This window comes from Crocuta crocuta, unplaced genomic scaffold (genome assembly GCF_008692635.1).
Source record: "Crocuta crocuta isolate KB4526 unplaced genomic scaffold, BGI_CrCroc_1.0 scaffold290, whole genome shotgun sequence".
NCBI lineage: Eukaryota > Metazoa > Chordata > Mammalia > Carnivora > Hyaenidae > Crocuta > Crocuta crocuta.
The window spans coordinates 571,480-588,817 of NW_027527429.1; the positions used below are offsets into that span (position 1 = coordinate 571,480).

Genomic DNA, 17,338 nt, shown 5'->3' on the forward strand with positions numbered 1-17,338 from the left:
ACAATCCTCAGAATGGACAGCATCCCAGAAGGATGCCCACCAGCCCAGGAACGGTCGTTGCCTGAGGGCCAGCAGAACATCCCAGAAGGAAGCCCAGCAGCCCTCGGTGAAAGATCATTGTCCAAGGACCAGAAGAACGTCCCAGAAAGAAGCCAGACAGCCCAGGAATACTCATTGCCTGAGGACCAGTGGAACATCCCAGAAGGATGCCCGCCAGTGCATAGCCAATGGTCCTCACTGGAGGCCCCGCAGAATATGGTCATGGAGGAAGATGAGCGTGCAGCCCCAGAGAGCCTCACATGGGACCTTGAGGGAAGAAGCGTGTCTGGCCCTGGGGACACACGGACGTCTGCTTCACGCGAAGACTCTGAGGCCCCAGCTCCAGCAGAGGGTGGGGGCAGGAGCACTGGGCGGTGCCAGGAGGCGCAGCCAGACTGGACAGGCGTGAGCGGCGCCAGTGGTTCAAACCATCCGGCTGATTCCGTCGTGCCCGCGCCCCCGCCCCGTGCGGCAGGCCAGCCGGTGGGAGAGAGCCTCCTGCCGCACCGCCCCGGTTACGGGGGCGAGCAGAGCGCACAGGCGGGGAGCCCCTCTGGGGCAGCGCCGCCCTCATTCTGGAAGCCGGTGCTGGATGAGCCGTGGGCAGGGGAGAGTGACCGGGAGGAGCTACAGACCTGCCTGATTAAGGAGCAGCTGTCCAAGTGGAGCCTCGTGGGGCCGCCGGGCGTCCCTCACGCAGAGCACCCCCTGTTCTCTGCCCCCGTGTCGCTGTGTGACCCGGCAGCCAGAGGCGTGTGCGGCCGTGAGGGCAGCTCCGCGGCCTACTACGCGCTGGCCACAGACCTCCCCAGCGTCCTGGATGCGGTGCAGGCCCGGGAGGCCGATGGGAATTCATTTTCCTGGAATCTCAAGGAGCTCTTTTTTGGTGAATGGACGGACGGAACGTCCTCGAGCTGTTCTGGCACCCTGTCAGAGCTTGTGGAGACGCCCTCTCCTTTGCTGGCAGGCTCCGACACAGGCGTGCGTGGTGTGCACAGGCACGGGTCCCAGGATCCAGATGACAGAGAGCTGTTGCTCCTGACGGGCACTTACTTGCATCTCGGTGAAGTTCAGCAGTCTCGGGAGAGCCATCTGGGGCCCGGCCTGGCCGAGCCCTCCGAGACCTGCCTGGTGTCCTCAGGACACTGCGGAGTGAGTGGCAGAGACAGCCCAGCCTGTGTCCTTCCCACGCCGGGAGCTGGCCCCGTGGACGCGTCCCCGTCGCCGGGAGCTGGCCCCCTGGACGTGTCCCCGTCGCCGGGAGCTGGCCCCCTGGACGCGTCCCCGTCGCCGGGAGCTGGCCCCTTGGATGAGTCCCCATCGGAGGAGCCCAGGCTGAGCTTTCGGGTCACCTCCACGCCCGTGAAAGGGGACAGCCCAGCGACGCCTGGGGCCCCCCTACGGCATGAGATCCGGGAGGGCACCTATGTCGGCAGCTGCTACCACCGAGACGGCTCATGGCTGAGTACGTGGCGGGCGGCTGCCACGGGAGCGCAGCACGGCTGGTTGGGGGCCTTCCTTGTCCTGGGGTCTGATGGGGCTACACCCCCTGAATAGTTTTGGCAGAAATGATGCGCCAAATGGCCTGCAGTGAGAGGTTATCTCTTGGAAAGTAGGGGTCATGCGTGCACATGCCTGGGAGGGGGGTGGGCTGAGGTCCCTCCCTGGGAGCCGCTCCATGCACCCCGCTGGCCACGACCTCTGTGGTCACCCTGGGCAGTGAGGTGCTCTGTGGGCCCTAGTGCCTGACGTGCTCTGCTCTAAGAGATCATGTTCTCGTCAGGCCCCTTCACTAGCCCCTGGGAGTTGATTATCTTTGTTTTACTTTTCTCTTGATTTTCCTGATTTCCTAGCAGATCCACATCATTTTAGCCAGTCACTTCCTTACTGCGGCTTTCGTAGTGTTGATTATTAAGGTTCTTTTCCTAACCGTTGAAAAGTCATATGAGTAATATGTGTTATCTGTAGATAAACTAGGAAATACAAACAAACAGAAGATAAAGTCACCTGCGAATGCCCTCCCCCAAGATGACCCCGTTAGTTTTGGTGTGTTCCTTGGAAGCCGTGTAGAAGTGCATGGACGCATATTCAGGACTCCGTGCGCCTTGTACGCACGTGCCCGTGTGTGGGTGAAGAGTCCTGTGGCCGCAGGAACATCGTAGGCACGTACACGTGCGGTTCTGCTGAGGCCGTTCGTTCACGCTCTTGGCGGCTGTCTCCAGGCTCCCCCTCGTCCGAGTGTGGGTGCCCCTGCCCGCCCCACGATAGCTGCGTGGTGACCCCCCCTTCCAGGTGTGCAGTTTGAGGTGAGGAGGGTGGCGCTCCAGGGCTCTGCGACCCTGTTTTGCTGCTGGCTTGTCAAAGACCTGCTACACGGCCACCGGGACTCGGCCACGCGGACCCGCCTGCTCCTGGCCAGCCTGCCCAGTTCCAGCCACTCCATGTGCGAGCTTTCTGGAGCCAGCACGGGGGAGGTGGGTGTCTGTGGTCAGCTCCCACCTTGCACCTGCTGCGTGGTGGGAATCGGTGCCGCCCGGCTTCTCTCTCTCTCTCTCTCTCTGCTTCCTCTGCAATGGGAGGGAGGTCCAGTTGTGCCTTTTGAGTCCTGTCTTCTAAGATCGTGGGTAAGTCATAAGCCGTACATGGATCCTAAGCCCGAGTTTGCCCCGTGTGCTGGGTGGGGTACAAACGTGCTCCGGTGTGTGTGCTCACTTGGGCCGACAGGCAGGGCACATCTCAGGCCACGCACCCTGGGGGCACGGGAGGAGCGGGGACAGAGGATCAGGGGACACGAGCCTGCCAGCTGCTGGTCACCTGTGGCCCCTCGGGCCTCCCGTTTCATTCACAGATGCTCTGGAGCAAGCCCTGGTTCGAGGAGCCCCCGAGGGCTGGGGAGCCGGAGGGGCTGGCGGCCTGCGAGGGCGCGTACTCTCGCAAGTACAGCACGCTGAGCCCGCTGGGCAGCGGGGCCTTCGGCTTCGTGTGGACTGCCGTGCACAGGGAGCAGAATAAGGAGGTACTGGGGCTCCGCGCGCGGGAGCAGGGGCCCGCTCTGCCGGGTCTGTGGCCTCGGCGCCCTGCCGTGGGGGGAGGCGACCTCCGGGTAAAGCGCCGAGCACACAGTCTGGCCTGGAGGGCGCCCGAGGCAGCGCACACGTTCCCCCTTGGACGTCCTGCCCCCCGCTTCCGGGGCGCTGTGGGCTGCACACGCGCCCTCCCCCTGGGGGCGGTGTTGGTAGGGGCTTCATTCTCTGGCCTGCACGAGGCAGGTCTCCTTGGTTGGGTCGGGAACCCGACAGACCCAGGGCTTTCTTTGGACCGTTCTACCTGAGGGAAGAGGAAAGAACCCTCCGAGAGTTCTCTTGGCTCGAAAAGAAGCACATGAGTAGTTTCGCCTTTCAGAACACAGATGCGTCGGCCTCGGTGTTACCAGGTGTTCTGATGACAGAAAGCAGCCAATCAGAAAACGGCCCCGCCAGGGTCAGGTCCCCGTTTGAGCGCAGAGCACCGTTCTGGGGTCTCAGTCTGTGGAGCAGGGCGGGGGAACTGACATCCTGGAAAGGCGGCTCTTGTGGCCCTGCGGCGTCTCGCCACGTGTCGAGACCATGTGTTTCCTTCGGCCTCGGGCCCTCGCGCGTGGTTTTCAGGGCACAGGCCTCGTCCTTCTCTTGTTAAATCTGTGTTATTTCTGTGTCCAGTCTCTTCTCTCTCGTGTCGAGCTTTCTTCTGCTGGAATGTGTTACTAAATTCCTAGGAAGGACACTTTGAGTTGTTATGCGTATTCTGATGTTATTTCCCTTACGTTTTAGTGGCGATGCGCCCTCCCCGTTTCTCTCCAGACGTGGGAGCCCCACGTCTGCTGGCATCTAGCATTCACTTGAAGAGCAATCTGATGCTTTTCCTTTCTGAGTTTTTTCTTATTAAAAAAATTTTTGTTAAGTTTATTTATTTTGAGAGAAATAGAGAAATATTTTGAATAGAAATAGAAAAAGAGTGCGTGAGTGAGCGAGACAGGAGCAGAGAGAGAGAGGGAGGGAGAATCCCAAGGAGGCTCCATGCTGGGCCTGTCAGCACAGATCCTGATGTGGGGCTTGAAGTCAGATCATGACCTGAGCTGAAACCAAGAGTCAGATGCTTTACAGAGACACCCAGGCACCCCTGGAATTTTCTCTTTTAATCTTTGGACTTCAGGCATTTCACCAGGATGTATTTCTGCCTCTGTGTGTGTGTGTGTGTGTGTGTGTGTGTGTGTGTGTGTGTGTATTAAAGCTTTCTTTACCTTAGGGGAATGTATTCTTTTGTTCTGTTAATTCTTTCTTTCCCTTCTTTCTCTCTCTGTATTTTCCCCCGAAGCCCTTCTCAGGCGTGTGTCAGACCCCACGGCAGCAGACTTCCTGCTGGTCTGCTCGGACCCTGTGGGGGCGGGCCACAGCCTCCAAATGGTCCCCCCACGGCCGGCTGCATCCCCAGGTCCCCCCCCCCACTGCCCGAGCCCCTGGGCTCTCCTGCACCACTGCCTGCACCCCTGGGCTCTCTGCCGCACCCCTGGACACCCAGGATTTCAGCTGACTTTACCACCCTCTTGCTTTCCCTCACAGTCTCCTCTGGCCTAGGGATCACGGGGCCCTCTCTCCACACGATCCTTAGGGTCCGACCGCTTGTCACCACTGATGGCAGCACTAAGCCATCGCCTTTTCCTTGCGGTCGTGGGAGGGCTGACCGGGTGCTGCACGTACTCCTCGCTGCTCCTCCCGGCTCTGCATGCTCCCCTCCCGCTGCCCCTCTGTCAGGCCCCTCTCAGCTGCCACCTCTCGGGGAGCCTCCTAACCCACTTCCCTGCTCGCCCGATGCACCGGGCGGGCCATGGGTTGGCCTTCCCCCTGCAGTGGATGAGCTTGTGAGGCGGGGCTCGTGGGCCATCTTGTGGGGTCTCCTGCCTGCTGCCCCTGTTCCCTCTTTGCCCCTCGGCCACGTGCCCAGCCCTCCCCGGCAGCCAGTGCTCGTCTTCTCCCCGTGACCCTTGCCGTCGTCCTGGGCAGTGACGCTGTTTCTCTTGTGTTTGCGTGTGTACGTCAGGCTTGCCGGGCTCCACTGGGCTCCAGCGGGTGTGAGTGGTGGCCTTTGCCTGTGTTTTCTGTCCTCAGATCTCCTCGCTCATCTCCTGGGTCAGGGCACCCATTCTCAGTTGAGAAATGGGGTTGCCAGGGCTTCTGAGGGGCACGTGCTTGCAAGGTCTCTGGCCCAGGCCGCGACTCCTCAGCTCCCAGGCCCCTCCTTCACACCTCCATGTCCACTGGAAGTGGGCAGGTGTCCTCAGCCCTGCTGGCCAGCTGCTGGCATGCCTCTGTGTTCTCGTGCTGGGCAGGGGTCACTGCCAAGTTCTTCTCTCCCATCCCTGGATTCAGGGGAGGTACGTGTGGAGGTGACCGTCCCCTGCATTGTGAGCCAGCAGCAGGCACTGGGCCTGAGGGGACGCGGAGACACACCGGCGGTCATTTCTCCCCTCTGTCTTCCTCGCAGGTAGTGGTGAAGTTTATTAAGAAGGAGAAGGTGTTGGAGGATTGTTGGATCGAGGATCCCAAACTTGGGAAAGTTACTTTAGAGATTGCAATTCTGTCCAGGGTGGAGCACGCCAACATCATCAAGGTGGAGTGCTGTTTCTCACTCCGCGGCGTCCTGACGTTGCTCGTGTGAAACGCCCTTAAACTTGCCGTCTCGAAGGTATCGCAGGCCCAGACCTGGCTGTCTTGTTGCAGGTGGTGGATGTATTTGAAAACCAAGGCTTCTTTCAGCTGGTGATGGAGAAGCACGGCTCCGGCCTGGACCTCTTCGCGTTCATCGACCGCCATCCCAGCCTGGACGAGCCCCTGGCGAGTTACATCTTCCGACAGGTGAGCAGGCTGACGCCGTGCGGGGGAGAGGGCGGGCTTGGGCACGTGGCCCCGGAGCTGCCGACACGCGGCTTCACACACACCTCTCTCGCAAGCTGGGGTCTAGCCTTTAGATTTTGGATTTGATGGAGTAAGATCTGTGTTAAGATATATATTGGAAGCCAGATGCCATCCTGGACTGATCAGGGATGGAAGTTTATCCATATTCATACAGCATCCACACCAATTGCAAAACCTAGCCAACAAAGCTGTCGGATTAAGGTTTGAGGCCTATGCCTCTGATCTGAATCCTCATCTCCCATCAGGAAGTCATTGCTCACCTGTGCAGCAGAGTCATTATAGTGCAGGTGTGGGAAGGCTAGGAGGGTTAGATTAGAGTCTTAGGTGTGCAGCATGGTGTCCCGCACATAGTAAATGCTCGCCAGACATCAGCTGTCCAGTCAATTAAGGTAATCAGTAAAGATTGAGATTGTAGTATTTGTTTTGGTTTCTTTATGTCTGTTTATGTATCGATCTTGTCCATTTATTATTTTATGGGAATAGGAGAGTGATCAGTGAAATAGAAAGGCATCCCCAACAGAGAGGCTGGGGAGGGGGGTAGAGAGGAGACAGTAGCTCTTGTTTTGATTTTTGAGGAGAAGGTGGTGATTTCATTCTAGACTGCTCCAAGCACCCTGGAAAGAATGGAGAAATAACCTGGGTGGGGGGATAGATATGAACAAGTCCTGGATTTGCTCTCTGATTGTTTCCTGGTGATGACTCGGTTTCTAACGACAGCTTCGATAAATTGACATTTCTTACTCAGAGCCTTAAACTCCCAGAAGCTATTGGATTTTTAAAATTAAGTTTCTCAGGCACCTACTTAGAAGTTTCAGGCATCATGGCTCTGCTCAAGGACCATCCCCTGTCCCTCCTCCTGTGTTGTAAGATTATAAACCTGTCTACCTTAATGCACAGGAAAGATTTGTTTCTGGAATCTTCATGGCAGGCAGTGATATGACAGTAAGAGCCGCTTGTTAATAGCTGGTGTGTCTCAGTCGTTAATTCCGGGGTGAGTGACATAGGTGAATATAGTGTCCTCTACTTTAGAAGTTTGCAAGAGCAAACTTCTATGTATATATGTACATGTAGATAGTGTCTGTATATATAGCGTCTATATCCCTTCTGTAAATTTATGTACGTAAGTGCTCCTCCGGAGATGGTCACGGTGTGTGTTGGGGGGGTGAGTGAACGTCTGCTGGGACGGTTTCTCGGCGCAGAGAGAACTTGGGAATCAGTGTTTGTCTGGTGGGGGCACAGAGAGGGACGTTCGGGGGAGGGCACCAAGCGTCAGCAACGCGAGATGAGTAAGTCCTGCTCTGTAGCTAAGATACTGCAGTGCATGCTCACAAACTTGCTGAGTGAGATCTTGTGTTGAGTGTCCTTACTGCGAATAACGACGATAGTGAAATTTTAAAGAAGAGTTGGGTGCTGGTGCTCCTGCTGGAGCGAGGCAGGCGGGCCACTCCGCGCCCCCTGCCCGGACCTGCTCTGCAGCCTTCTTTCATGTTGCCAGTGCCCAGACAATAAGCTCTTAGCTTTGTTACTTTTTTCCTAGCTAACCCTCATTTTAAATGCATGTTTTACTTGAATTGCCCTTTTAAAAAGTCCCTGGGCCCCCAATTGCAGCTGGTGTCGGCCGTGGGGTACCTGCGCTCCAAGGGCATCATCCACCGGGACATCAAGGACGAGAACATCGTGATCGCGGAGGACTTTACCATCAAGCTGATCGACTTCGGCTCAGCTGCCTACCTGGAGGAGGACAGGCTCTTCCACACCTTCTGCGGGACGATCGAGTACTGCGCGCCCGAGGTGCTCATGGGAAACCCGTACGTATGCGCTGCGCGGCAGCCCGGCCTTGCGCCTTCCGGCGGGCCCGCCGCCCACTGGGGTTCAGGTGGGAGACGGTTTCAGTGGGCGCCTCTTGCTGACAGGGCTGCCGACCGATTATGAGCGTTTGGTTGTCTGTGGACGGGCAGGTGACGTACGGGATGCTGGGCGGTGGCTGCACCGACCTGTGGCATCTTCTCAGCTTGCGTGTGCGTCTGGAGTTTTCTATACTTAAAAGGCTAGAAAAGATGAAAGATCAAGATGAGCATTAGGATGAGTGAAGAGGGTTTCTCTTCGGCTGGGTTTATCCCTTGTGACACAGAATAACAGCGGTCCCGTAAGTACTGTTGCGCGTCAAGCAGCGGGAGGCACTGGTGCGGAGGAGCCACGGGGCCTGGGGCCTGGGGCCAGGCCGGTGGTCACTAAACCCTTCCCCTGTTGTCTGCGTGCACACCCAGAGCCACCAGGCAGGAGGGGTGGGGGGGTGTCCAAGGAGAGCCCTGCAGTTTCTTTGAAGATGCAGTTTGAGCGCCTGGTGCCTCCAAGCGTGCTCTTGGCGGCCGTCTTGTCTCGTGGTGGCCGTCAGGTCTTCAGAGTTGGAGGGGGCGCTGCGCGGCCTGTCCGTGGGACCGTGACGTGTGCTCTGTGCTGTGTGCCCCCACCCCTGCAGCCAGGCTGGGACGCTCCCGCAGGAAGCGGTGGTGCACCTCGGGCCCCTGGCGACCCCTCTCCTCCTGGAGCCCCGGCCCTGCACCGTCCCCCGCCCTCCGCCTCCCCCATCTCTCCACAGCAGGCTTTGCTGAGCTCTGATTCTAGATCCCGTCCTCAGGAGCTCTGCTTCCCCCTCGCTCTTCCTGTGTCGTTCCACACCCTTGGCCACACAGGCCACACAGGCCGCACAGGCCCACCGCTGGGTTTCATACATAAAATTGTACCGGGCACAGCCGTGTGTTGGCGAATGCAGCGTCTGCGGCAGCTTGGGCGCTGCCACAGCAGGGTGTAGTAGTGGTGACAGAGGCCGTGTGGCCCACCAGCCGGAGAGGTTTCTATTTGGCCCTTTACAGAAAACGCTCGCTGCCACCTGCCGTCCTCTGTTGGGTTTTTCTCTTCACTCCCCAGCATTCCTGAAATCTGACTGTAAAACATCACAAAGTGAAAAGCGTCCAACCTGACTTCCTTGCCCAGCTTGTGCGGTCTCACCCGCACGTCCCCGAGGTCTGTTCTCCCGACCCCTCTCAGCGCCCGGGGCCCCGGCCTCCTGACGTCCCGGACCCTCTTACCGCTCACCAGTGTCTCCCAGCTGCACTGTGTGACTGCGTGGTCTGGTGAGGCTGCTGCTGCCCATCTCTCTTCTCCGGGCCGGACTGTCCCCCGCGCGCCAGGCCTGAGTGACCACGCGGCTCCGGGGCCAGCTCGGCGGTAGCTCCACACCTTCTATGTCATGTGAAGGCACCATTTCTCAGGCCAGCTGTGGGGTTTAGAGCGGGGCCGTGTAATGCCTGGCAGAGTGTTGGCATCTCACAGGTGCCCATGAAACATGGCAACAAAGCACTGTCCCAGGCCCTACCCCCCCCCCCCGCCCCCCACCTACTGCCCAGCTGCCTGGACCCCTCCCCTTCCCCCTGGTCACTGCTGTCGTCTTGAGCCTTGACCCTCCTCTTGCTCCCGTGTGGCCTAGAGCCTCCACTGTGTTGTGCCTTCTCTCCTCCCCGTCCAGGAAGCCCTCCCAGCTGGAGGTGCTCCACTCTCACATGCCTCATCCCCTCTCGTTTGGCAGTGGGCATCTCTCAGCTGCCTGAGCATGAAGGTTTGCTCTTCTCTCCCCAGGGCGAGGCTGGAGCTCGAATTGAGGGCATAGTGGAGGAGGGCTGCGGGCCGTGCTGGGGCCCGTGCTCAGGGCTGCACATGGGGCGGGCCTGTCACTCCAGGTGAGCCTGGGCGGGCCCCGATGTCGCCACCACCTCCTTGCAGGTACAAGGGGCCGGAGCTGGAGATGTGGTCGCTGGGAGTCACACTGTACACGCTGATCTTTGAGGAGAACCCTTTCTGTGAGCTGGAGGAGACCATGGAGGCCGTGATCCGCCCGCCCTACCTGGTGTCAGAAGGTGAGCCTGCACTGCAGGTGCTGCGGAGATGGCTCAGGCCCCTGCCGCGGGCACGCTGCCCCTTCGTCTGCGCCGATGACCTCATTGTTCTTTTTGTTCCTCTAATGCTGATGTGGAGAGAGGGTAACGTGGGCATGACTAAACCCTCATGATAATTTTATGTGCATGAGAATCCCCCTTGGGTCCCGGGGGCCCACTTCTTAGACAGACGCTAGCAGCCTGCAAACTTGGCTGTGGCAGTGACTGTAAGGTCAGCACTTGGGTCAGACACTCGTCACTGGGGGCGACTGCCCAGCAGCTGACGGGAAGCCTGCAGGGTTCTGTCGCACTTCCGGCTCCTGTCGGGGCCATGGGTGGTGGTTTGCATCTGCGGGAAGGACCAGGGGCCTCAGTGGCCTGGAAAGGACTTCCTGTGCCTGGAGTGAGCCCCCTCGGCACCCTATGTGGAGGGGACCCAGGGGCCGGGTAAGAGTTTCATGGGTGCTGCTGGCCCGTGGGCTCTGGGGTCCCCTCCAGGCTTGGCATCCTGTGAGGTGTCAGATCCTCACAAGCAGTGGGCTGACAAGCACGAGCATCTTGTGCACAGAGTCTGTGCTTAGGTTGGAAGCCAGTGTCTTAGCGCCGCCACGAAAACACACCACAGGTTGGGGCTTACCCGACAGACAGACATCTGTTTCTGTCTGGAGGCTGGGAATCCAAGATCAGGGCGGCCGCACATTCGGTTCCTGATGAGAGAGTGCGCGGTCTTGCTCCGGTGCCTTCTTACATGGGCACTAATTCCGTCACGGGCCCCACCCTCCCGGCGTCACATAACCTCCTGCCACCTCCTAACACAGGGGTGGGGAGGTGTGGGGCACTCCGTGCCTAACAGTCCAGAGGAGGACCTTCACGAAGCACACCTCTTGCAGCGTGCTGTTCCACCCACAGAGCCTGTTCCACGCGCCCTCTCACTAGGTTCTCAGGACACCCCTCTGGGATGGTGAGGCTCAGAGCAGCCCTGGTTGAGGGGACCCCATGTTGGTTTTACAGGAAATGGGACCCAAATCTAGACCCAAGGCTGGGGCTCTTCCCAGAGCCTGTGCTTCCTTCGGGGGGAGGGGTGGACAATGCAGGGCTTGCTCTGTCCACCTCCCTCTCCTCTTGTCACATGAACCCTGTGTCGTTCAAGGCTCTGCACAGCATGAGCCCCAACAACAGGTCGAGCTTAGGAAGCTCCACACATTGGTTAGATGAGCGAGGTGGGACCCAGAGCCCCGTGCTTCCACTTCAGAGGGACAAGCGTCTCCTGCAGCCTGCCTGGGGTGTAGCTGGCCCGTGTGCTAGTGCCCCAGCTTGTCAGAAATATCAGAGGGGCTCGTGGCAGGCACACCCAGGACCTGCAGTTTTGAGACATGTTCTACTTGAGCTCGGCCTGGATCCACCCACATGGCCGGCGTGGGTCTTTCTGTCCCCAGATCTCATGAACCTCATGTCCGGGCTGCTGCAGCCTATCCCTGAGCAGCGCACCACCTTGGAGAAGCTGGTGACAGACCCCTGGGTGACACAGCCTGTGAACCTTGCTGACTACACCTGGGATGAGGTGTGTCCAGTGAACAAGCCAGGTGAGAGGCACGGCCCGTGTGCCAGGAAATGTAAGGAGGTTCCCGGGGCTGCCTTCGCGGGTCTGAGGACGCTCCCTCCTCCATGCTGTCCTGGACACAAATGATTCTGTTCCAGAGGCCCCTGAGCACCACTGGGGCCTTAGAAGGTGGGTGAGCACCCAGGGGAGCCCCTGACAAGGACGCACCCACAGACGGATTGGGGGCAGAGGGCTGGTGGTGGCCCGAGCCAGCTGAGGGGAGGGCGGGCTGCAGGTGGTGCGAGTGGGCTGCTCTGAGGGGACCCAGGAGCCCTGGCTCTTCAGGTGAGGCCTCTGGCTGCACAGCCGGGCAGTCTGGTCACCACTGCTCGGAGCGGGCAGACCACACTGGCGGCCCTGAGCTTAGAATCTGGGCAGCACCTCGGCAGGACTGGGACTTGAGCAGCGCCCGGCCGGTTCTGAAGGCCTCTGATGTCTTTTGCTGCTAGGAATTCTATCAGAGAGAAGCAAGCGTCTTAGAATCTTGTGTCTTCTTCTTCCTTCAGAAAGCGGAGGACTGTCGGCGCTGAGTCTGCAGATGGAGAGCAGGTGTGCGAGGGAGGTGGCCCCGGAGTCGCGCTGGGCCTGGTGCCCCGGGGGAGGCCCCTGCTGAGCCAGCGCCAGCCCCCTGCTGCTCCCTGTTACTCTCAGGGGACTGAGTTGTTTTCAGGCCTCTTCCATTCGGAGAAAGTAAATTCTCAAGAATCTGGCCCAGTTCACGGTCTAAAAACTCATACGCGAGTTTAAAAAACGCTAGACCAAAAGCCAATGATGCTGTAAGAAATTAGGTTTATAGAGAGACTTGGAATTCACTTTTGTCATGACCGTGGGAACACATTCTAGTGCCGGGTTGAGTTCCGTACTGTTAAAGGGCTTTCATTTGTGAACTTCAGAAAAGGGGCAGAGTTTTTTCGTCTTTCTGCTTTTGTATATACACGTGTTTTGTCTCCTCTGACTGGACAGATGCCAATCGGGGGTGTGTGTGTGCAGAACTGGTTAGCCAACTGACCAGACTATTTCATTAACTTATTTTCTTGAACATTTTCCAAATTAAAGCAATTTTGTAGTAAACAATTATCCTGACTTGGACTGCCTGAACAATGCTGGTGTGGGAAGCCTTTCCTTTCCTTAATTTTATGTTTGTGCACACCCACTTGCCGCAGCTGGAGAGGGGCTCAGCCTCTGTCCGTTTGCCGGTGCCTCCTCTGGGTGGGCCCGGAGCCCAGCAGCTTGCTCAGTCCAAGGAGGCTGGATGGGGGGGAGGGGTGTGCTGCTCCGGCGCTTCCCATCTCCCCTCACGGACTGCAGCCCACCTGGGCCCCGCTGTCCACCCAGATGTCCAGCACTCCCCAGGCAGCCTGCGTCCAGCCCAGGCCCCCCTCGGGCAGGGCATCCAGCCTGACTGTCTACCTCCCATCTGGTTCAGATGCCAGGGGTCTCTCACACCCTCCGATGGCTCCTCCCCACCGGGCTCCGGCCCATCCCGCTCCAGAGCAGGATCAAGATGCTCAAGGAGCACATGAAAAGCAGCGTTCCTTTCTTGTCTATGTTGGAGGGGAGGGCGTGGTTGGGGCTAAGAGGGGAATTTTACGTTCTTTTCTTTGCTAAGATGGCGAGAAGAAGACAAACCTGAGGCTTCCCCACCCCTTTCCCAGCACGTCCTCACTTCCTGCCTTGTCCTCTGGAAGATGCTCAGGGGTCACACAGCTCTGGCAAAGCTCTGTGCTCGTTTAGGGAGCACTCAGCTGTCTCCGAGTATCTTGGGACACGCCGATAGCAGTGGCTTGTTCTCCACCATGAGGATATGGGATATTGCATTTCCTTCCTTTACAAGGTGCTGCCTGAGTCCCTGCTGTCACCAGAGGCTGATGGGGAGGGGGACATGGCCTCCTCCATCAGGGACCACAAAAGCATGGTTTTAGGAGTGAGTTTTTTTAAAACTGTGTAATAAAAAGTAATGTTTACTCTTTTGAGTTTGAATGAGTTTCTTGATAATCTAAGAACTCTTTTCCAGAGTGAAAAAGCCCCCACGTTTCTCCTTGTAGTAGACATGATGCTTACGACACATAAGAGGTTACGGAATGTTTTTTTCAGACAAGGCTGCCATGGACCAAGAATGCAAAGTCCTAGCTCTCCAAGGGCTGTTATTCTGAGAAAAAATAAAACCCCTCCTGGACGGCAGGCGCAGGCCCGGCGCCTTGAGTGCTCTCTGCAGAGCGGCCGCGGCTCGCAGGTCTTCCCGTTTCCGGGGCGACGCCAGACTGACATTTTCAGCACCGAGAACGCCGTTGGCTTCTTAGAGCGAGGCCCGCATCTCAGCCAAAACTCGGGCTGGGGACAGTTGAGTATTTTTGCTAGAAAAGTAAAAAAAAAAACAAGAAACAACCAATGCTTTGGTTCCACAGATTACAGCCTTCTCTCTGGCACCGTCCTCGCGTCACGGCCGTAGCGGCGCCCAGCCCAGCGCCGGGCCCGGGCGGGCGCTCCAGGCCCTTCGCAGGCCAGAGGCCGGCGCTGGATAAAGTGAGAGGAAACGCCTACTTCGTACAAGCGAAGGTTCGGGGCTCGGGAGCGAGGAGGACGTCGCCAAAGACGCCGGGGCCCCGCGCCCGGTAGCGGAGCGCGGGCCNGGCACGTGGGCGTCAGGCCGGTTCTGTGGAACAGGATTGTTTCTGCGGGGTGGACTCAGCTCCGTGAATCTGCGCACCAGTGTGAGGTCCACACGGGACCCCCGCGGGTGGCACGAACGTCGTTTTCAACTCTTGCGTTTAGGATACAGCAGCTACCGAAGGGGCTTCTCAGAGGAGGTTCCCTTACCTCGCGGATAAAGCAGGCTTCATGATGTCTTCTCCTGGGTAGCTTTATGGCCAAGAAGAAAAAGAGAAGGGAGACCACTTACATCTGCATAAACATTGTCACAAACTCGCTTATCCCCCATTTGTTCTTTCATAGAAGCCCCCGCCCCTTAAGTTAGCCCCTCACTTCACCATATAGGGAGCTACCCCTTCTGTGAGCGGCCCCACGCATATGAATAAACTTTGGTTTTTATCTTCCTGTTCACCTGTTTTCTGTTAAATTGTGCAGCCCCCAAGCACGGGTAGAGCCAAAGTACCCCACAGACCCCCGGGCCCTGGGGCCCTGGTTCTAGCTCTGTTCCGCCCTGCCCTGCCCTCAGTTAACAGCAGCAAAGGACGCGGAGACTTGGCTTGGCTCTCTGACCTCTGTGCCCTTGCAGCGTATGTGAACTTTACTGTATGTGAACTTCCTTCTCTGCAGGCTTGAGTTCAGATACGATCGTGCAGATTGCTTACAAAGGCCACTGCGCTTATGTGGGACCATGGCCCTAAATAACCTGGCTCAGGAGCGCCGTGGTGTCTGTTACATGGGCGTGGGGAGGAGCTTACTCTCTGTTGGTGCTCTGTCTCGTAGGTCTCTGACTGGCACCGCCTGATCCCCCTCGCCTGGGCCCACGTTGCCAGGCGGACTCCTCTCCGAGAACAGAAGAGGACGTGTGCATCTTTGTTGTGTCAGCTGGCCACAGCCTCCAAAGGCGGGAGCCTCCGGAAGGTATCCTGTGTGGAGCCCAGAAAGTATGTGCGGGAATCAGAGTGCAGGGCAAATGTCACCCGGTACCGTCTTGAGGAGCAGAGGACTCCTGTGGCTCGAGGAGTCTTGGAGCGAGAGAAGGTCATCAGTGCCCTCCTGGACATGGGTTTCAGTGACATCCACGTTAACGAATTGCTCAGTATGTGGCCAAGTGTGCCTACTCAACAGGTGCTGGACTTCATTTCAGAATTAATACTCTTGGGTTTGAACCCAGAGCCTGTGTATGTGGCCGTGAAGAAAAGCCCCGAGCTGTTGAAACTGCCTATGATGCACGTGAGGAAGCGCTCCAGTTACCTGCGCAAGCTCGGGCTTGGCGAAGGTACAAGTGCTGATTTCACTACGACGCTGGGGACTTGGGGTTGGGGGACCAGAAGCCCAGGTGGGTTGGACTAGGGGGGCTCCTGGGGAAAGTCCTTGAGAATAACATGCGATTCGGTTTGGGGGTAAGAAAGAGGAGTGACTGCGGATGGCACTGCAGGAGGGAGGGGAAGATAGGCCGGGACTCTCGTCTGATGTGCTCGCTGTGGGGCCTCTAGCACCTAGCATGGGGCAGTGAGTGCGTAGTATGTGCAGCAGATGGATGTCAGTATGCGATGCTGACACGTGTGCATGTGCGTCACCTGGGTGTCTGACTTGGAGTGATCTCAGGGCTTTGTGTCTGTACGACGTAGAACCCTAGGCTTAGAGTCCTTTGCGAAGATGTGCATTCCAGCGAGGCGCCTGGATTTGCTGTAGAACACGAGATCTTCCCAGACTCCCAGGAAGCTGAGGACTGACTCTTCCCTCCACCCTGTCCCCTGCCCCCACCCCTGCCCCCAACAGGATTCACCCCGAAAGGATTCTAGAATTTCTTTTTCTTTTTTTTTTTTGATGCTTATTTATTTTAGAGAGAGAGACAGACAGAGTACAAGTGGGGGAGGTGCAGAGGGAGAGGGAGACACAGAATCCGAAGCAGGCTCCAGGCTCTGAGCTGTCAGCACAGACCCTGTCGCAGGGGTCAAAGTCACGGACCTCGAAACCATGACCTGAGCTGAAGTTGGACACTTAACTGACTGAGCCCAAGGATTCTAGAATTTCACTGGATCTCTTTATGGGCCTTTAGGAGAAGGGGGCTGGGGGTCCATGAGCTTCTCCAAGGATCCTTACCTGCTTTGACCAGAGGAGGGTCACTATTCTTTTTTTCATTCTTGACTCTTACTGGTAAGATATTGTTGAAGGGGAGAAAAGGCTTAGGGAACTACTGTTTCAGAGGGTCTCTATGGACCTCCTTCAGAAGATCAGGAAAAAGATAAGCTTCTGTTTCTCTTAATGGATCACCTGTTGCCATATAACGTAAAGGACTAAAGTTAACACTTAAAATGTTATGATTATAAGTCACAAAGCTCAGAGGCGCCTGGGCGACTCAGCAGTTAAGTGTCCACCTTTGGCTCAGGTCATGATCTTGTGGTTCGTGAGTTTGAGCCCCATGTCAGGCTCTGTGCTCACAACTTGGAACCTGCTTGAGATTCTCTGTCTCTTCCTCTCTGGCCCTCCCCCGCTTTCTCTTTCTCTCTCTCTGTCTCCCAAAATAAAAATAAACTTTAAATATTACAAAAAAAAAAAAAAGATTTTCTTCCTTGCCATCTACCCCTCCCTGTTCTTCCCCCCCTCCCCGAAAAAAGACCATACACCCCAGTTTGCCTCAGGTAATCTCAGTTACCCTAATGCATTTGTTAATAGAGTCTCTTTCACTCAGAATTGCCCTAATTTTGATAAAATATATGGTCACTCCAGTAATTAGGACACAGTGCTTGTGGCTTCGTATCATGAGTATTCTTGTTATTACGTGAATTAGTACGGAACGCCTTTTTTTTTTAATTTTTTTTTTAATGTTTTTATTTATTTCTAGGAGAGAGAGAGAGAGAGAGACAGCGTGAGCAGGGGAGGGTCAGAGAGAGAGGGAGTCACAGACTGAAACAGGCTCCAGGCTCTGAGCTGGCAGTCAGCACAGAGCCCGACGCGGGGCTCGAACCCACGAACCGTGAGATCATGACCTAAGCGAAAGTCGGACACTTAACCGACTAAGCCACCCAGGCGCCCCCAGTATGGACCTCCTTTTCGTTGAGTTCAGCTGAGTCCAGATCCTAGGAACGTTGGTGTCAGTGCTTCTATTTTATCACAGAAGGAACATCAAGCCCAAGCCCCAGTGCGGGGGAGACTACTGTCTTATC

The 17,338-nt window shown here is 57.1% G+C and overlaps 2 protein-coding genes across 4 annotated transcripts in view; both read left to right on the top strand.

Moving 5' to 3' along the window:
* PASK (PAS domain containing serine/threonine kinase) overlaps positions 1 to 13,486 on the top strand; it is a 34,644-nt gene extending 21,158 nt beyond the window's left edge. The window contains exons 10-18 of one of the 3 annotated variants that reach the window (XM_077757313.1): positions 12 to 1,504; positions 2,332 to 2,513; positions 2,888 to 3,055; positions 5,560 to 5,685; positions 5,796 to 5,930; positions 7,599 to 7,798; positions 9,771 to 9,904; positions 11,359 to 11,505; positions 12,029 to 13,486. In XM_077757313.1, coding sequence (XP_077613439.1) covers positions 12 to 1,504; positions 2,332 to 2,513; positions 2,888 to 3,055; positions 5,560 to 5,685; positions 5,796 to 5,930; positions 7,599 to 7,798; positions 9,771 to 9,904; positions 11,359 to 11,505; positions 12,029 to 12,135 — 2,692 coding nt within the window. In that variant the 3' untranslated portion in view covers positions 12,136 to 13,486. Of the gene's footprint in view, positions 1 to 11; positions 1,505 to 2,331; positions 2,514 to 2,887; positions 3,056 to 5,183; positions 5,367 to 5,559; positions 5,686 to 5,795; positions 5,931 to 7,598; positions 7,799 to 9,770; positions 9,905 to 11,358; positions 11,506 to 12,028 lie in introns of those variants that run through there. The other 2 variants (XM_077757322.1, XM_077757330.1) reach the window with 2 other exon arrangements.
* Positions 13,487 to 14,859: 1,373 nt separating this feature from the next.
* The window catches only part of MTERF4 (mitochondrial transcription termination factor 4), a 6,109-nt gene continuing 3,630 nt past the window's right edge, over positions 14,860 to 17,338 (top strand). Inside the window, exons 1-2 of the mRNA XM_077758273.1 lie at positions 14,860 to 14,910; positions 14,952 to 15,447. Of these exons, the coding sequence (XP_077614399.1) occupies positions 14,860 to 14,910; positions 14,952 to 15,447 (547 nt within the window). The remainder of the gene's footprint in view (positions 14,911 to 14,951; positions 15,448 to 17,338) is intronic.